The sequence below is a fragment of the Sebastes fasciatus genome, chromosome 7 (assembly GCF_043250625.1).
Source record: "Sebastes fasciatus isolate fSebFas1 chromosome 7, fSebFas1.pri, whole genome shotgun sequence".
Lineage (NCBI taxonomy): Eukaryota > Metazoa > Chordata > Actinopteri > Perciformes > Sebastidae > Sebastes > Sebastes fasciatus.
Window position 1 is genome coordinate 23632980 of NC_133801.1, and position 21153 is coordinate 23654132.

The following is a 21153-nucleotide window of genomic DNA, read 5'->3' on the forward strand; positions in this document are numbered from 1 at the left end:
CTGATGTTTTAATATGTAAGCAGCTTTATTGTTGTAGCTGGCTGAAGTGGAGCTGATTTGAACTTCTTTAGGCCTATAATTTTGACTACTGGTGAATACTAAGTCCATTTACCCAAATAGGCAACTGTACTAAAGTATCATTTTTAGAAGGAATGGGAGAAAGAAGTATTCAGGTCCTTTACTTAAGTAGAAGTAGCAGTAACACAATATCTCCAGTAAAAAAGTATTTAGGCTACAGTTATATATACTTAAGTATCAAAAGTAAATTTATTCATTACTGTTCTTGACCAAAAAAAATCTTAGTCGACTAACACTTTCTCCACAAAGAATCACACAAAAGCCCCTAAATCTTGTGTAATCAGTAATTATAATATTGTTACTGATGTTTTAATGTATAAGCAGCTTTATTGTTTTAGCTGGCAGAAGTGGAGCTGATTTTAACTTCTTTATATACTGTTGGGTAGGATATTTATAATAATGTGTGATATTTTAAAGATCATCACAGGTTTTTTAAAATCACATATTAATATATATTAAGTAATTAGTAACTATAACTGTCAAAATGTGGTATAGTGCAATAGTTCCCTCTGAAATGTAGTGGAGTAGAAGTATAAAGAAGCATAAAATGGAACGTACCACAAAATTGCACTTCAATACATTACTTTGTCAATTTTCCTCTACTTTTACTTCTACTCTACTTATTTTCCACTCCACTCTACATTTCAGAGAAATATGGTCATTTTTACTCCACACAAAAATATGATCACTATAGTTTTACTTGTAATGGAGTATTTTTACATTGTGATATTGCTATAGTATGTGAATACTTCTTCCACCACCGACACATTGTAATAATAAAATGCTGCATTCCTGTGTAAATAAATGTTTAAATTGCCATATTTAGGACAATATAGTTGAAACTACTTTATATTTGCACTAGCCTATCAAAAAAGTCGTATTTTGTCAAACAATTACCAGTTAAGCAATGGTATTATGTTCTCACACATATTTCTGTATGATCATTTTTTAGTCCTTTCTCAAAATCAACCTGACAATACACATGAAACATTTGAGTCTCCACAACATTTACAGTTCAAACGTATTTAATAGTAACAAAATAACATGAACATAGAGCATTAATATCAAATGAACAGTGGACATTTTACAACAGTTCCTGAGTTGTTACACAAATCATTGACACTAATGTTTGAAATGACAGGCTCAACACTGCAGATACACACTGAACGGTAAATACTGTAAATTTATTTCCAACAAACAGTTTTATTGCAGTATTTACAATAAGGTAAGGAGTGCAATGTATGAAAATCAAAAGATCAAAAAAAATTATGTATTTATGTACATTAAATACTGAGTCCAAACTGGACAATATGTCCAATACTCAAAAAATAATTAGTAAAGCACAGAAGGTCACTTATACACAGAAAACAGCACTCTAAAAATCATACTTCACCACCTTTTATAGTACATATTGACTTTGCAGCATAGTGGGATATATGGTACTCAAACTCAAGGGTTACTCTGTACTCGTACATACTGGTTATCATCTATGAATATAAGAAAGGCTGATAAATTGTGCCTTATGAATCTGAGCTCATCAGCCTTTTACTGTCTGCTGCTTATTGCCTGTATAACTACAGTATATACAAAAACAAGTTTCAACTCTTCCCCACATGGAACAAAACAAGAACATGTTTATCTTATGAACATAATGTAAAGGAGTTTTGTAAAACAATTTCAGTGTATTCGGTAAAAAGTTATAAAAGAGGATTTGTCCAAAAAACGGTGAAGGAATGTAGCTTCCAGCAGCTTTTGCGACGACACTGTGGGCCAAATATCAAATTCTACAGCTTTTTAATGGTTTTATTGTATAATAAAATAATAGTTGAAAATAAACAAAATAAGTAAAAAATGTTTTATATGGAATTTAATACTAACAGAGAAAAAAATAAATGTTATCAGGTTATAAAAAACATGAAACAGTGCCACAAAAATGATATTAAAATTACTTTGGCAAGTTGGTTGATTTTGATTTCGATGTGCATCAGAGAATAATGTGCCATGTTGTTACACCTCAAACTTTACCATCTGGAGCATAATTGTAGCAAGTCAACCTCAACAGTTTTTGCTTTTTGTCTCGGTTCCATCTTGTCCTTCGTCTCAGCTGTCAAATGATGAATGAGGACTTGTGGCGAAAATGGCCCTGTGGAAAAACAGGAATTATAAAATTAGCATGCAGGACTGATCCTTTAATAGTTGCATTTGTTCATAATAAGACATGCAAAAAAAAGCTGCGTGTGCTCTGCAGATTGCGTGTACCTCATCTGCATCGCCATATTCAACACCTTCATTCTGTGCTGGCCAATTGTAGCTGAAATAAATAAATGAAATATACATAATAAAATACAAAATCCTTGACATAGTGTAGAATTAAAGACAGACGGAGTTTATACTCACTTGTTTTCATTGTGACCTTTTTTGTGGAAGCATCCACGTTTAAGGGAATGACAAATGGAAGCAGCCAAACAGAAGAAAACAGTCACCCCACCAAACGACTTGAGGAAAATCCCGAGGATGTCGACGTCATCTGTAACAGTGAAATCATCACTTGATTAATGTGTTCAGCTGATCAGCCAGCTATCAAGTAAAGATATTAAGGCTGTCAAAGTTAACACGATAATAATGCGTTAACGCAAATTTGTTTTAACGCCACTAATTTCTTTAACGACTTAATGCAACTTGTGATTTTTTAGGTTGTAGCGGGCTCAGTTTTAAAGCTCGGGTGAAGATGAAGTTAAATAACGCTCCAAACGTACGCTAAATTTTGGCGAAGAAAAACTGTCATGGCCATTTTCAAAGGGGTCCCTTGACCGCTGACCTCAAGATATGTGAATGAAAATGGGTTCTATGGGTACCCACGAGTCTCCCCTTTACAGACATGCCCACTTTATGATAATCACATGCAGTTTTAGGCAAGTCATAGTCATATCATAGTCAAGTCATAGTCAGCACACTGACAGCTGTTGTTGCCTGTTGGGCTGCAGTTTGCCATGTTATGATTTGAGCATATTTTTTCTGCTAAATGCAGTACCTGTGAGGGGATCTGGACAATATTTGTCATTGTTTTGTGTGTTTATTGATTTCCAATAATAAATATATACATACTTTTGCATAAAGCAGCACATTTGTCCACTCCCATGTTGATGAGAGTATTAAATACTTGACAAATCTCCCTTAAAGGCACATTTTGAACAGATATAAAATGTGTGATTAATCGCGGTTGACTATGGACAATCATGCGATTAACCGAGATTAAATATTTTAATCAATAAACAGCCCTAAAAGATATCAAACATTGCTGCTGATACCTTGAGAACTTCATACCATTATGAAACAAGGTAGCATGATTATAAAAGTATGACAGCTTTATATAAGATAAAACAGTCCATCAGATGTTTAGACACTCACAGACTTCCATCGTTTGTGAAGGACACTGTGCGTGTCCGGCGTCATTCTTCGCCTGGCAGTAGTAGTCCCCGGCGTCCTCCTTCCTCACTCTTCGGAATTTCTGACAAGACATTTTTTCGAGAGTTTTCAGTGCAATGACAGACAGCTGCATTGTCAACAAAAATGCTAAAGGATGTTTGGCTGTCAACATAAATTCTTATGACACTTTCTAAAGACTGACTGTCTTAAATTGTGTTGTAACATTCCATGATATGGAAATGTGTTTAGTAACATGGTTGTCTTTGAAGTAAATACATCACCTTGGCTTTGAATGCAACATTATCCATCTTTCATATGCCAGTTTTAGGTTAAGCTTCTTTACACGCACGGATTAATCCTGCTATTAGTCATACGGTGGTTAAGCTTTTATTCAGATTAAGCTGTTCACATTTACATTACTGTAGATAAGCTGTAATTGGGTATCCTTGATGCTAGAGAGTCCTACGCACAAACAGAACTGTCAGTCAACTATTTCTTCCACATTTGACAGAGTTAGATTCTAATAAAGAGAAAAGAAATTGATTTCTAATAATCTAGTAATACCTTTAGTTAATCAAGCCATAACCTGTGTCTTTCTTACCAGGCCTCCAGTGTCGGGGTTGATGCTGTAGGAGGAGTTGACCAACTTGGGGCTGTTTTTGGGGTCCTGAGGAAGCTCCTCGCTGTTGTGGAACCAGCGGTACTGAGAAGCAGGGAAGCCCTCGTTCTCCAGACATCGCAGCTCGGTCGATGTTCCAACTGTGACCGCCTCTGGCACGCTGCACCGTGGTACGACAGGTTTGACTGCACACAGACACAGACACACGTCAGTCTACTGCAACTATTGACTGGTTTTACATTTATCTTATCTAATTCATCACTTCATGCATAAATGTCCAAATATGTCAAATAATCATTACAAGTTAGCGGAGCCGTCTTCTGGCTATTGCTTTAGCTTTATTTAGCATAAAGAATGGAAACACTGGAAGTAAATAAGTACAACTTTAGCAATGTAGCACTTTTCAAAACAAAGTGTGTCACAATAAAAGCATTAAATATCAAACAAAACAAAAAACACAACAAAATAGAATTTACAAAACTGGAATAAGATCAACAAAAAAAGCAAAACAGATCAGTTAAAGAAACGAGGGAATATAAGTGAGTCGTGTGAAGTTAAAAAAAAGAAACTTATATTGGATGATCTAATAGTGAGAGGTAAATTATTAAAAATTACTTAAAAAATTCAACATTTTAGGAGCAAAGACAGAATATGCTCGGTAATAGAGCTGGTTAGCCGACCTGAGAGACAGACTTTAAGTTACTGTATGGACACAACAATTTAGAAATGTACTCAGGTTGTACTTAAGCCGAAGTTGTACTTTCCGCGTCCATGAGTTTCCGCGTGACGTAAATTTTGTCATCAGAGGGTGAACGCGTATAGGCCCTGTGTGGACGTCTGCGTACCGCCAATTTGTTGTGAGGTAATAACTACAATTTCATATTGAATTTAAACTCTACTAGAAACAGGGGAACATCTATCCTGGTGAGTTTGCCACCAACCTCACGGTGACAACAAGACTTGAGGAAGTCACTGCATCTGGCCCAAATATTCTGGCACATAACTCGTTGTAAAACAGCAAATTTATGTTTTCACTTTTCAGTTTTTGCATGTATTAATGTAATGTAATGTCAGGCTAGCTGTTTTCACTGGTTGGCTGGTTTGAATCAGAGTGAAATTTATATTTTTGGTTCATTTTCTATTTAGTCTGGTTCGGTTTCACAGTGCACAAATTCAAGCAGACCAAATAATAAAAAAAAAAATTTGCTGATGATCGTGTACGAAAGAGCACATTTATCTTTTTTGTCTCGAGAGCTGCCACTTCTATACAGGGAATCGCAGACTTTGATATATTGCAGTCCAAGTGTTTTCACTTTGACTAGGCACTGATCTTCTGTGTGCAGGATTCCCTTCTCCTCCAGTTTATCTCCAATGACATCAACATCACTACTTTTGTGGACTTTATTTAGCATCTCCTGTATGTTCTCTTCGCCCCAGATGTCAAGCAAACATCGGACTTCTGCAGAAGTCCAGGTCAGTCCTCTCCCACTAATGTTATCCTGTCGTTTACCTGTGTCCATCTCAACAAATGCCTGCATGCCTCCACCTCTCGACATCGATCTCGGCCCGACTGTTTTGGTCCGCTCTAGAGTACGGTTACTGCGTTCGCAACCGCCCAAACAAACCGTACTAAACAGACTAAATGTTGGCTTGTAAAAGCGCCCTAAATCTTGGCAAGAAAGCAAATAATCTGTCAAACTATGCCTTTAATATAAATATAAAATTAGTATTCTGTTCATCTGTTAACCCACAAGAATATAAATGTAGATGTGCTGCTAGTCTTCAAAACATGGACCAGTCAGTGATGTGGCACCGGCTCACCGTACCTCTTACTGCAAGACTAATCAGTATCTCATCAAAATCCCTTTGATCGTCGATGGCGGCCACCTCGCAGCGGTACTCTGCAGTGTCTGAGCGAGTGGTGTTGAAGATCAGGATGTTGGCCGGCTCTCTGAGCTGAGCTCTGTGCTCCAAGTCCCCTTTTAAGAGAGGAAAAAAACACTTTACAATTGCTCATTCACATACACAACGTGACTTCACAGCTCAGAGAAACAGAATTCAATGCCAAGTTCTTTCAAGGTAGCATTCATTCAGCTAAGCTTTGAGCCCTGAGACATTACTTTGAAATGGTCTACTGCTTGATGGGGTTTTCAGAAAGAGAGAGTTTGCAAGCGGTTTACCTGATATCCTGTTTTGAAAGTACACATAGCTGGGAATACCGTTCTTAATCTTTTTCCATTCAATCCTCGGGTTGTTTGTCGAGATGGACTCTATTAAACAGGTCAGTTCGATGGCTGTGGGGGGAAACAGAATGCATCAGGAAAAGAAAAGCTACTTTAGCTAAATAGGTTAGAGTTATTTCCCAGCAACTTACGCTCAAACTCATTTGCCCACACAATCTTGTCCGTGGTTCGGAGGATTACCCCGAGTGATGATGGGATGTGACCTGTGAGAAAAAAAAAGAAAGAAGGAAGACACTAAACACTGAGCAACCCTGATGGCAAGCGTTTTCATTAGCAGACATTATCAACTGGGCATGTTGCCTAATAAACAGCGGATTAGAGTGATAAATATAGAAGCTCTCAGAGAGCCTTGGGGATCTGACTTAGGGTAAACATTTCTTATTAATCACTCCACATTTCCCTTTAAGGAGATTAACACCTGGGGCCAAAGTGTGTGTCACATGCATTTTTAATGAATGTGTGTTCTGCACAGTATGGGCTTTAGGAAAACACTGACTCCTGGGAAGAAATATTCTGACAGTTTTTGATTATAGTGGTTAATAGGATAATAATTTGGGTGGCGATCAAACATCGAACGAGAGAGCAAGTTTTAAATGTTAAGTTGCTGCAATATAAATGTTTTTTTTTATCGTTTTGGCTTTACTCCTGTGTGCACTGCATTTTAAATGAAACTCTGACTGAGGTTAAAGTGCTGACTTTCAGCTTTTCAGCTTTTTGTTTGACACACCCTGGAGAGCCAGCGTGGGAGGACTTTTATACTCAGTCCCTCTAGTTTTAGGACAATGCAGCAAGACAACAATCATAAGCATACAAACAAGGCAACCAAGGAGTTACAATATGATGCGTATCATGATACAGGGATAACGATATATATCGTATATACATATAATATATATATATATATATATATATTATATATATATATATATATATATATATATATAATATATATATTGCGATACTGTAAGCGATGCAATTATATTAGAAAAACTGTCATAGTATAAAGAATACACCAAAAATACACCATTTTAGAATAGGCAAAAATAACTGCATTGTTTTTGCCCCATACTGCATGGGATTAGGTTTTCTGGTTTCATATGATGCCAGTTATGGAGGACGAAACCTGCTAAAATAAAAAATGAATGCAAAAATTAATTAATTAATTAAAATTTCATAAAATAAATACATAAATAAATAAAAGTGGAAATTAAACAGAAGAGTAAATAAATAAGGGAATTAATACAAAGGTAAATACATAAAAATGCTAATTAAAACAGAAATATCAATTTCTGTCACATTTGATCAATTAATTCATGACAACATTTATTTTTAATATTATTTTTGCTAGTTTTAATGGCATATTTATTTATTGATTGATTGATTCATTTATTTATTTATTCATTTATTTTTGATTCTGGCAGGTTCCGTCCTCCATAGCCAGCACCTTCACTCTAGCTTTAAAACTGAGCCCGGTACAACCTCCGAAATAATGAATAGCGTTGGATCTTTAAGGGGGTTAATTAAAAATCGATAAAGTGTTTTGGTGTTTTGCTGGTGACAATATTGCGATACTCGTGTATCGATATTTTCTTACCCCCCTGGAAACAAGTCAAATCTCAAGATGGAACTACAGGTTCCATCTTGAGATTTGACCTGTTTCTAGGGGTGTAAGAAAGTACTTCATTTCAGTTCATGTGTTTTGTATTTTAGTTCAGCATAACTTTATATGCTGTACATACACGAGGGTATTCTATAACTCTTACACTGAAAAGTAGAAAGAATAACTGTAGTGCTGAAGTAAAAATAGAGGCAATGCTTTCAGACACAAAGTGGATGTGCTTGTCTGATTTCTGTTAAAAACAAATCTGACGTTAGAATATGAACATCTGCATCGCTAGTTCATGAGATCTCATAAACTAGTGTTTGGGTGACAATGTGCCTCTGAGGAAAAGCTGCAATTGGTCATCAGTGTGTCACTCGTGAGAGCAGAGAGCCTAAAACATTATCGGGTTTATTTAAATTTTTCAGGTTTAGTGAAAGAGTTTCTTTGTGACGCTAATTTACACTGATGTTTACAGTATAAATAATTTATCAAAACTCCCTAAACAAAACAAATCAGAAACCCAAAAATAACTTGACAGTGGGAATGTGCTTAAGTTTGAATCATATTTAATCAACCGTCTTGGTTTCCCCCCTGGCACAAACAACACATGAGATATATACTTATTTGAAGTTCCTCGCTTGAGTGCACTCCTTTAAGCAATCCGTGCTATTTTGTAAATGTCAGATTGTAATGGCAAGGGGCATAAATCACAAGTTTGGTCAAACTCAATGCCAATTTAAGTGGAAAACAAGTGAGCACAGAGCGAGGGGTGTGCGACAACAAATTAAGAAAATGTGAAAATTACAATTTCAACTATACACAATGGGTCTTATTTAAAACGCTGAGGATAAATAAGCATGTTTCCACCTTCCACTGGTCCCCTACACTCAACCTATTGTGTCTGTGCCACTTCCAAATGCAATAATTGCTGGGTACAGATGCGACTAACAGCACCCATGCTGAGTAATGAAGGCGTTATCGCTCCCAGTGGTGGCAATGTGTGGGGGGTTTCAAATGAAGGCTGAAATTAGAGAACAATAATGATCTGAGCAGGCCTTGAACAGTGCAAGACATCCCCTCCTGTTTGCCCGAGGCACTGTGCACTATCTATTTATTCACAGCAGCCTCGTTGCCACACGAGTGACCCCAGATGTACAGTTAGCTAGCTAACGTATACAGCCGGAAAGTGATGAAAAACGTGGGTCGTGCTGCCAAAGCATAAGCGCAGCTGCGGACACTGATGAGATCTGACTCCCAGGTCTCGGCTTCCGTCTCTGTTGCTGACTTTCCCACCCTGTACATCAAGACACTATTTTTAGCCCAGCTGTGACTGGACATCCCGGGAGACACAACGGAGAGCTCGTCCAACAAACGCTCCCTCGGCATATGTGAGACAGAGTGCGGGCCGAATCTACAATAGAGGCAGAAGCTCCTGCAAGTTTACACGGACAAAAAAAAGAGGGACAAACATAAAAACTGCAGCGCTTTCAAATGCTAGACGTTTGACAGAATCTCTGAGCAAGTATCACATTACAAAAAAAACAACAAACTCTCGTCATTTCATGGATTACACCACAGCAGTGTGTAATATGTTATTCTAAGTTTACAGGGAATTATATTCAATCATTTAATAAGTCTTGCTCAAGCACTCTGTAACACTGATAAAAGCTCCTTGGGGGCGACCTTTGTTGCATGTCATCCTCCACCCTTCTCTCTTTCGCCAAACATTTCAAAAAAAGAAACTAGAAAATGTTCCATAAATACAGTTTTCTGTCCTTATTAATCACATTAACTAATAACTGATGCTGAGAAGTTGGAGTATGGTGCATGCACACACTAGAGTAACCAAAATCATCATCAAAACCAGACACAGTTTTGACATGATTCTTATTTAAAAAAAAGTAGGCCGTGGGAAAGTATAACCACAGCCAATTAACATGACAATGTGTAGCTAATTGCTAATACGGGTTTAGAATAAAAGCATTCCCTCAACAATGCCTGGTCCCCCGGTGACACAATGTAGGCTGAAGAGAAGACAACATTTTTGCATTGCGAAAATAATCTCAGCGTTTGCCGGAAAAGCAAAGACAGGCTCATTTTTAATCCCTGTGTTTTTGTAATGCATAGACAAAGCAGATCTATAGTCTGTTCTGAGAGAAATGGCCACAATTCTGCAATCCTCTTATGCACGAAATATGAAAACAAACTACCCATCCCCATCCCTGAAACAAACAAATAAAAAATGTTGAACCAGTTTATCTATAAAAAGCCTTTTTCCCAGACATTCCAGTGCAGCAAATATGCTGAAGGCAGATTTAGCTGCAAGCAGCACAGAGAGGTGTATATGGACCAAGGACCACAGGGATTCACAGCATACTGGATTGTCTGTGTAATCACAGCTAATCACTCCAGTGGATCAGTATGAGATGTGTCATGTTGTCAAATGTACTCGAGGGAAATGTAAGGAAGGGACAAGAGAACTGTGTTTTGTTTTCTAAAGACGCGTAGGCGACACGATTGACACAAGAAAAAGTCCCTCCAGCGCAGGATTCCAGAGCGGATAAACACTGTCTGAGACAGACAAAGTTTCCAACATACCAAATATGTCAGGCTGACTTTCAGGGAAATATGCCATCCAGAACGCGGAGTCTAGAGTTTGAATATTTCACTCAGTGTGAACAAGAACGATTAAGATAGTCAATTAATTGGTTAATCAACTCAGTAAGTTTGATAACCAATTAATTGTTTTAAGGATTTCTAAAACAAAAACACCAACAATTCTCTGATTTCAGCTTCTCAAATTTACAGATTTATGCTTATCTTATATGACTGTAAACTGAATATCTTTGGCTTGTTGGTCGAATAAAACAGGCTGTCGGAATACATTCCTTGCTGTGTGGGAAACTAAAACAGGTATTTTCCCCTATTTTTTGACATTTTATAGACAGAATGATTAATCTGTCTATCAAGAAAATAATCAACCCTGGTGTAAACATAGTATAACTCCAATTAACCCTTGTGTGGTGTTCGGGGTCTGTGGGACCCGTTTTCAATGTTTACTAAAAGAAAAATGATGTGATTCATTATTTTTTCAACCTCAGACTCATTGGCCTCGGCTCATTTTCTATGAAGAACATATAAAAGAACACATTTTTCAATGACTGCACACTGTACACCCCCCTACACAATTATATTACATATGTGATGTCCGTGTCCTCTGGACTCCCGAGGGAGATAAATGTGTGGAAATTGTAGGTGCTGTTTACAGTACCTACACTCTGTCATCCTCTGACCTGGGCCTGCTGTAAGTGTGTGTGTGTGTGTGTGTGTGTTTGTGTGTGTGTGTGTGTTTGTGTGTGTGTGTGTGTGTGTGTGTGTGTGCGCGTGTGTGTTTGTGTGTTTGTTTCTATGTGTGTGAGTTTTGTCTTTCTGTTCCTGCTGTTCCCGCATGAGGTTGTTACATTTCAAGCACCGACACCTGTCTGCTCCAACATTCCCGCACATTTTACCCTCTGTCTTGCGGGAACTAGTCTATATTTTCTCGCACTATATCCCAGCTGCCATATGCTGTCTATATTGCTTGTAATTGGGATAAAGTAAACATCTGTTAAGTATTTTTACATAGATTGTTATGGCTGTATTGATTTAAAAACCCAATAATGGTGTGGGTCCAACAGACCGGCGGACATTGGCTGAGAAACAAAAACATGAACACCACACAAGGGTTAAGAGCAGGAACAAGCCGATGAAGTATATACGTATGTGATAGCCTACTTTCCGTGTGCAATAAGGCTGCCCCCTCTTAGTTGTTTTGGTCCTAGTCTACTAAGATTTCTTTAGTTGTTTAGTCATTTTCTCATGTTTTTTCCTGCTGAATGGCTGATTTCCATGGGTATGAGCACATCTTTGGTAAGTTTTAAAGTGCTGCTTTTGTGTGATTCTTTGTGGAGAAAATCAGTTTTACAGATCTGTCGATTAAATTAGCTAATGGATTTGTCGACAAATTCGCACGAGTGCTAGTCAACTAAGAATTTCTTTGGTCGAGGACAGCCCTATAGTATGGAATAACATGATTTTTTTCAACCTTAAAGTACAGAACCAATTTTTAGGAAACTGGCTGTTAAGGGATTAAGATAATCTTCACGCAAAAAACATTAATTTTGTTTTATAAAATAGTTTAAATTTATGCACCAATGCGTGCAAGTTATATGAAGCATGGATTAAACATTTAAACTGATTAATATTCATTATCTAAACCTAAAGGCAGTCTAAAACTGGAGGGCAGAATCTCAGACTATTAACATTAATCTAAATTGAAATAATTTCTGCTGCTACTATGGTAGCGAGCTCCATTTACACACCGAGATTCACAACCAAAACACACTGTCAAGAACCAAATAAATGAAGCTTTGCCTTGTCAGTCGCTTAGTCATTTTGATTCACACTTGCAGGGGAGCTGCAGGTCAAAAGTTCAACGCTTACTGATGCAATCTACCATTTGGAAATAACCCTCTCCGCTGCCAATTTTCACCCAGCAGCAGCAGCAGGGTGACCTCACACCGGGAGGTGGATACAACATATCACCCAGCGTCATGCAGCCACATTGATCAGCCCCAAAGCTCCAGCTGTTGTTGTCGTTGGGCAGGGATGATGTCATAATGATGAGGCATGTCATCTCCAACATACCATGTCTGACGCTTCATTTTCAGCACACTAATAATAAAACCCTTCATCAATCAGCAGCACGTGATCACTAATAAGGTCAATACACACACACACTCTTGGATTCAACAGAGATGGCGTTTGAACAATGGATAGTATGAACTCACACATGCATGGATCTGTGATTATGCTGCATGCACAATACATGAATATCTTCATTCCCTGATGGAGCTCTACCAGCAGCGCTGCATTGGCAGGGCTTCCTCCATCATCAAGGACCCTCAACACCACCTTCTCACGGCCTGTTCTCCCTCCTGCCGTCTGGGAAGAGGTACAGGAGCATCTGCTGCAGGTCCAGCAGGATGCTGAACAGCTTCTTCTCACAAGCGGTTAGGCTTGTAAATGGACTGTGTCGCCTCCCCACACACACACACTCACATCCAACCCCCCAGCATCAACACAGAAACAGTTTTTAAAGCTAGTCACATGTCAAAGACAATTTTTGGAACAGTAATGCAAACAGCACTTTACTATGGTCATAAATGCACTTTTCTCTGCTGCTAAACACGAATGCAAATTGGGTGTATGACTGCAAATTGTATGAAATTGTGTCTGAAATGTTTACTTATTTTATTCTTTTATTGTTATTTTTAGGTATGTTAATATTTTTTTTTCTTCAATATTATATTTATTGTTTCTTTGTTCATTTTAAAACAACAGAACAAACATTCACAAACGTCCCCAATAATAACATTTTCGGTACAAAGAAACTTAATAAACCTAATATTAATATAAAATAAGCCAGTATAGATACAGGAAAAACACATTATATACAAACAAATAGATATATAAGTAAAACGAATATACACAAGTAAAAGAAATTAAATCTAAAACAATAAAATAAAATAAAATAAAATCTATAGATATGTTAATTTTAATACTTATTTAGTAAATCCTTTTTAATGCACTGACGGGGAGCTGGGAGAAACAATATTTTGTTTTCTTCTGTGTATGCAAATACTCAGTGAAACGACAATAAAGTGAATCTTGAATCTTGATAAACAGATGCATGTTATTTGAGCTGTAATTTCTGGTGCCCTCTATCTATCTCAGGGTTGACACGACAGGTCCTCCTTATGTTATACCATGTGGTTGTTTTTCACCCAAAGTAACGTTTTGCTTTGTTTTTTTATGCTGGAAATGTCCTCAGAATTACTCTCCAGTGACAAATAAACACACGACATAATCGGTTAAATGCTTGTACAACAAAGAAACATATGCTAACATATGCTTGTTAGCAACGTGAAGGATGCTCTCACAACTACGTCATTGTTCAGGTTGGACTCGCAGAAAAGCAACATAAGGTTTTTATAACGTTAAAGGAAACACTATAAAACCACCAGAATAAAAAACACACTCTCGACAAATTCACAATCTGTTTAGTGTCAAGCTACCGTGTGTCTGTGGTGTGATGTTAGCATTGACAGCCTCGTTATACAGCTGTGATTTAAGCCGCACCTCGCTAAAGCGCAGCGACGTTTCATATTAAAGACATTGTGTTGGGTAAAGAAGGAAGAATAACTTACCTAAGCTGGTGTACAGAACAAAACACGCTACGAGCCGCTGAATCGCCATCTTGCAGCGTCTGGTTTCTCGGTCACAGCAGCAACACACTCAGCAGCACCTCTCTGAGAGGTATGAGAGGATGATGCGGAGCAGAGAGAGGACCGAGCTGACTGCTGCTGGATGTTGCCATCCACGAGTTTCCATAGCTACAAGCGACGAGGAGGGATGGAGCCCTCAGTGATGACTGACAGGCTGAGAGGAGGTGCCAAATATGTCTATGCAAATATACTCCTCCTTTTCTAATTATTTATTGTTATTAAATATGTATAAAAAGAAAATCATGCAAGTAAAAAAAATGTATACATAAAATAGGGAGAAATATTGCACTATCTGTTTATATCATGTTTATTTTTGTTTATAGCTTGTTTTGTAAATTGTACATTTTATTCTTATTTTATTCGAACGTTTTATCTATTCTTTTGTTATTATACAGTTTGTCTTGCACCAACAAAGCCAAAGAAAATTCCTAGTGTATACCTCTTACACCTGGCAATAAACACCTTTCTGATTCTGATTTCTGATTCTGATTCTGATTCTGAAATTCACAAGCTACTCAGCAGTTTATAAATGCATTAAAATGAGCTCCACTTTTAAAGTGATGTACACATTAATGCATCAATAATTACAATCCAATAATATAATATATATTATTCTGAAATGGGTCATCATTCTGCATAATGAGTACTTTTACTTTTGGTACTTGCAAATTTCCCCACTGCGGGACTAATAAAGGAATATCTTATCTTATCTTAAATATAAAATATAGTTATATCATAACTTTATGTGCAAATATGTACCCCTCCTTTTCAAGTTATTTATTGTCATATGCACAACTCTTAAAATGAAAATCTCAGGCTCCCTCCAACTAGTGCTCATTAAATATGTATAAAAAGAAAATCATGCAAGTAAAAAATACATAAGATAGCCTAGTGTAAAGTTAAAATGCAGAAAACAATAAAGTAAAATAATATCTGTGGTAGACAGTAATTGTCAAATATATTTATATATAGGCTACTTAAGAGTACTTAAGTGGAGTGTCACTTAATACATTTACTCAAGTAATGTACTCACTTTTTAACACACCTTTGAGGTACATTACTTGAGTTTTTCGACTTTATACTTCTACCCCAGCACATTTCTGAGGGAAAATATATATACTCCTCTTTTTCAAATGATTTATTATCATATGCACAACTCTTAAAATGAAAATGTCAGGCTCCCTCCAGCAGTGCTCATTTAATATGTATAAAAAGAAAATCATGCAAGTAAAAAAGAAAAATACATAAAATAGCCTAGTGCAAAGTTAAAATACAGAAAAAAATAAAGTAAAATAATATCTGTGGTAGACAATAATTGTAAAATATATTTATAAACTCGGAAAAAAAAGTTTGGAAATCTGTGTTTGGTTGATCATTTCTCTGTTGTTACAATGCTATTTGGCATTGTATTTTACATCGTTGGAAAGCCTGTTTATTTACCTTCACAATGATGTCCAACTTGTAAGGATCATGCATTTGTGGGATGAGCAGCACAGCTGGTTATGTGGGTAGCACCCAAGAAAAATTTGCCAAAATGCTCCGCCAATGGTAAACAGTGTATTCTCCTGTTGGTATTGACTCATTGTGAGTTGTTTGGTGGATTGGATGATTGAACTCTCTATCAGTAACAAGGAACAAACAAGACATATTGGCTATTTTACATTTTATTCATTTAATACACCGTCAAGAGCCTCCTGACAGCCTCCTGGCAATTGTTCTTGGGTACTACACACACAATCAGCTGTGCTGCTCATCCCACAAATGCATGATCCTTACAAATTGGACATCATTGTGAAGGTAAATAAACAGGCTTTCCAACAATAAAATGCCCATTAGCATTGTAACAACAGAGAAATAATCGACCAAGCACAAATTTCAAAACTTTTTTTTCCGAGTTTATATTTATATATAGGTTACTTAAGAAAAAGTACCCAGTGGTGGAGTGTAACTTAGTACATTTACTCAAGTACTGTACTCAAGAACACTTTTAAGGTACATTACTTGAGTTTTTCGACTATGCTACTTTATGCTTCTACTCCACTACATTTCTGAGGGACATATTGTACTTTTTTCTGCACTATATTTAGCTTACTTAATACCTTTAGTTACTTTGTGGATTCAGATTAATAATAGGCTACAAAATGTACAAAATATAATCAACAAATAAATGATGATGAATTATTATAGGTTTAAGACTTTATTGATCCCAAGGGAGAAATTCACAAGCTACCCAGCAGTTTATAAATGCATTAAAATGAGCTCCACTTTTAAAGTGATGTACACATTAATGCATCAATAATTACAATCCAATAATATAATATATATATTATTCTGAAATGGGTCATCATTCTGCATAATGAGTACTTTTACTTTTGGTACTTTAAATATAAAATATAGTTATATCATAACTATATGTGCAAATATGTACCACTCCTTTTCAAGTTATTTATTGTCATATCCACAACACTTACAGAGAAGCAGTCATAAAATGGAAATCTTAGATCTCAGGCTCCCCCCAGCAATGCTCATTAAATATGCAGGAAAAGAAAATCATGCAAGTATAATATCTGTGGTATACAGTAATTGTAAAATATATTTATATACAGGCTACTTAAGTGGAGTGTAACTTAGTACATTTACTCAAGTACTGTACTCAAGTACACTTTTAAGGTACTTGTACTTTACTTGAGTTTTCCTAGCTACTTTATGCTACTCCACTACATTTCTGAGTGAAATATTGTACTTTTTACTGCAATTTTTGTTTTGTTCTTTTGCTACAAAGATTTGGTGCTAAATTTACCAGTTTTTTACCAATCGAGAATTGATAAAAAATATCGATAATTCCTCCAAAGTACCACATTAAGACACCAAGACAACACCATAAAAAAAGCCATGCTGTGATTTGGCATCAAAAGCTTTTGACATTTTGAGATTTCTGCAAGAATTGTATTTTTCGGTGATTGGATGGTGAGCACTTCTGTTCTAGAAACTGCACAGAAATACGCTTATTGTCAATCTAGCTATGAAAGCCATCCATCCTCTGAATGCACTAGGTCTCTAGGTTGTGGCTGTAAAGTTTCATGAGGCTGTGATTATCCTAGAGGTCACCGCAGGTCATTTTATACAATGAGGTAAAGTTTTAAAAAATGGTCTCAACAACATCATCACACATGAATACAATTGAGCTCATTTGATCCAAAAGAGTCTCAGCTTTACAGTCAATTTATGCAATTCCAAGACTGTTCAGGGACCCCAGTATGCAGAAATATTAAAAAAATATATTATTTTTAGAATAGGTGAAAATAACACATTTATACTGCATTAAAACAATTGCATGTTGTTTTCCCCAAACTGCATGTGATTATCATAAAGTGGGCATGTCTGTAAAGGGGAGATTCGTGGGTACCCATAGAATCCATTTTCATTCACATATATTAAGGTCAGAGGTCAAGGGACCCCTTTGAAAATGGCCATGTACATTTTTCCTTGCCAAAATTTTGTGTAAATTCGTAGCGTTATTTAGCGTATTATTTAGCATGACATGGTTGGTACCAATGGATTCCTTAGGATTCCTAGATTCATATGATACCAGTATCATCACTCTAGCTTGAAAACTCAGCCCGCAACAACCTCTGAAAGACAGAATAGCATCCGGTCCCACCATCGGGCCGTCGGAGTGTTAGTGGGTTAACTATCTTGTAATTCTAATACTTTTGTACTTTTACTTAAGTTAAATTTTGAATGCAGTTCATTTGTATTTCTACACTGGTATTGCTACTTTTACTTCAGTAAAAGATCTGACTTTTTACTCCACTGTATTTATTTGACAACTTTAGTTACTTGTTATGTACTCGTTACTTTATTGACTAATTGTTTCAGCTGTAGCCTTCAGTAGCTACTACAGTGTTTGCCTGGCTTGGTTTACCTGCCTCCACAATCAGGTATAACAAAGTCCACTAGAGGTTAGGAGAGACCAGACCAGAGTGCTGCTTAATGACAAAAAAATACTATCAGTGCAAACACACACTGTAACTGGTCCTCTGAATACTAGTTAATTATAGAGACACAAAGCAGGTGGGTATAACACCAATCTTGACATTCAAAGGAGGCATCCAGATAGTTATCAGTTATTACACAGAAAAAAATAATGGTTCTTCAAAAGGTTTTGTGGTTCTACAAATAACCATTATCATTAAAGAACCTCTTTATAGGCTAGTGGTTGGTTCTTCAGGTAGCCTACTTCATATAATTCTTTAAAGTATTACAGGTTCTAGATACAATAAAACCCGAATAAAAATATGATATCTGTTGGCCTCCATTCTATTTTATATATGCTTTATTTAATAGAGGCAAATTTATTGATTTAATTTAAATAATAAAATATATTTTATTTAGATACTTATAAATAAAATACATTTTAAAATATACTATAAATAATATATTTATACTTTTATAAGTATATATCATTTATTTTTATTCTTTTATTTATTTTATAGAGGAATCATGCTTAAGTTTGAGATTTCATATTTTAAATCAAAGCCTGGTTATATTAAAGTTAAAACAATTTGTCATAAATCGATTAGTTGAAAAACGGAAATACGTATTTTGATACGTGATTAGAAATAATAGAAAACACTTTATTGTCTACTTTTTGCGTGCAAAAGGCAGAACATTGTCTTTGGTTTGCATGTGCAAAATTTGCTATTAAAAGGGAATTAAAACACAACATAGGCTATCACATCCAGACAGGACACATTAAAACACATTTACATCAAATTAAAATTAAAAGGAGCACCAGATACTCGATGGTGAGGACTGAATCAAGGTTTAATAAATAGATATAAAATAAATAGATATAAAGTAGCTGTCCTTACTGATTAAGATATTTTATGGCATGTAATAGATATTTTTATACATGTTTTCTTTGCACATGGGATTCTGTACCGTTGCCCTGAGGGCAGGAGCTGAAAGTGGTGATTTTTTTTAAACAATATATTTATTTGTTTTCAGTTTGTGAATTGTGAATAACAGCTATGTAAAACACAGCAAATATTCCCCCCCCCTGTTCTCCCTCCCATCACCCCATCCCTATCTACTGAGTACAGACATTAATAAGAAACAATATTAAAAAATGTATAATAAGAAGGCTAATGCTCGTTATTATAATAATAATAATAATTATTATTATTATTATTATTATAGTAATAGTAATAATAATATAATCATCATAATAATCCAATTTAATACAAATAAATAAAAATGTATAATAAAATATAAATTTTTTTAGAGGGTGACCAGCGCCCCCTAGAGGGTGGCACCCTAGGTGTCTGTCTATATTGCCTATGTCTTAAGCCGGCCCTACATATAGGCCTACTTGTACATTTTCATATGTTTTTGTGTGCAAAAATCTTACAAATAAATGTAGTGGAGTTAAAAGTACAATATTTCCCTCTGAAATGTAGTGGAGTGCTAAAACAAAAACAAACCTCACCAAAATTCCTGATTGTGCAAAATGCAAAATTGAATGAGGAAATAAGCAGAATATTTTGTAGTACCTGAATTTTGCATAAAAATAGCAGAAGTAGGTCAATACTGCTGAGCCTTCTGAGATTCAATTAATGTAATTCATCTTCAAGTTGTATCTATTTTCATGGCTTACTGTAGATGTAGCAGCTGGTTGGATGCCTGCAAATAAACAGCAGGTGGCAGTGTAACACCAGACATTATTCCATCTGTCAATACATCAGACATATCCAAATAACAGCACCATGTTATGTAAACGTTTGGGCAATAATGATATTCATATTATGTGTAGTGGGTTTTGTTATGCTGTAGGGAGTGTTCATGTAAAATTTCTCATTCTTAGTCACAGAAAACACAAGTTGAATTTAAAAACTACCTTGTAAACTAAAGTGCGTGCCCTTGATCCTCCCACTAAAACAAAATAAAACAACTGAACTTGCTGCCTTGTTTGAATCCTCCTGCACCATCAGACCATCCTGCTCGCCCTCCACCGTTGCAGTGTGGGTAATATATGTTGCTAAGCAATCATTCCTTTGTTGCAAGGCCCCTTCTGGCTGCCCTTTGTTGCATCTCATAGAAAACTGTATATTCCCATTGTTTCACAGATGCATCGACACAACAAAGAAATATTCTGGATTGTATTGTGTTTTTTTTCTCTGAGAACAGACTCAAGGGCTTTGTTTTTTACTGTAATGTAAGGAAATCTGCATTACAACTGGGGAGCATCTGTGGAGGAAATAGTGTTCAGCTTGTTTGTACTTTGGTCAGTTGAGGTGAATCTCATTCTGAGCTAAATTAATGACACCATCACTGCAACACAGCAAGTCAGATTACAGGTGTTGCTTATAGGCACCTCCATTTCCTGTGGTATGTTGTTGTTGTTTGTGCCTCCATGCATCATTTAGCAGTGCGAATGTATATCTTTCACCATAACTGTTGGTTTGGGATTTAATTTCCACTCGTCTATCCGGCCTCAAACCCGTGAGCCCTGTTCCTGTAAGCTTGACAGACAGATCTAACACCAACCGAGCTATTTAAGGTGTGCAATGTGTTGGAATAAGCACAGGATATGAAAGCATATCAGCCTGCATTATTATGCAAAATCTACAGTGAAATGAAACTGCAAATTTTCTTTTCACAGAAAAGAAGATTATGACTGCAGGTTGCTGCAGGTTGAATAAATGAAAGAAGTTTGTGTTTTATATATTCTTTGCAATAAGCGTTGACATCTACAGTATATTAAGAATAATACAGAGATTGCCACTGTGTTACAGTATCAATAAAACAACTGTTGTTGGGCTCTATTTGTGCAGAATGTGGACAAAGGCCTCATAG

General features: G+C 36.2%; 1 protein-coding gene across 2 annotated transcripts; it reads right to left on the reverse strand.

Moving 5' to 3' along the window:
• Positions 1-1085: 1085 nt before the first annotated feature.
• On the reverse strand, positions 1086-14402 carry jam3a (junctional adhesion molecule 3a). Of its 2 annotated transcripts, none has more exons than XM_074642347.1 (9): positions 14218-14402; positions 6498-6569; positions 6304-6417; positions 5950-6102; positions 4106-4308; positions 3487-3586; positions 2476-2605; positions 2338-2389; positions 1086-2221 (listed from the first exon to the last, which is right to left on the reverse strand). In XM_074642347.1, exons 1-9 carry the CDS (start codon positions 14264-14266, stop codon positions 2186-2188), a joined length of 909 nt encoding a protein of 302 aa, XP_074498448.1. In that variant the 5' UTR covers positions 14267-14402; the 3' UTR covers positions 1086-2185. The 2 variants fall into 2 exon arrangements, with proteins under 2 accessions (XP_074498448.1, XP_074498447.1); XM_074642346.1 differs by lacking the exon at positions 14218-14402 and adding an exon at positions 12799-14185.
• Positions 14403-21153: the final 6751 nt, after the last annotated feature.

Bases quoted from the DNA above. Each gene is read 5' to 3' on its own strand.
- jam3a (XM_074642346.1), bottom strand. From the start codon at position 12,850: ATGAAGATATTCATGTATTGTGCATGCAGCATAATCACAGATCCATGC. The intron at 6,570-12,798 runs GTGAGTTCATAC...TTTTTCTCACAG, and splicing joins AATCACAGATCCATGCATGT to GTCACATCCCATCATCACTC. The intron at 2,390-2,475 runs GTGAGTATAAAC...TATTTATTTCAG, and splicing joins AAAGGTCACAATGAAAACAA to CTACAATTGGCCAGCACAGA.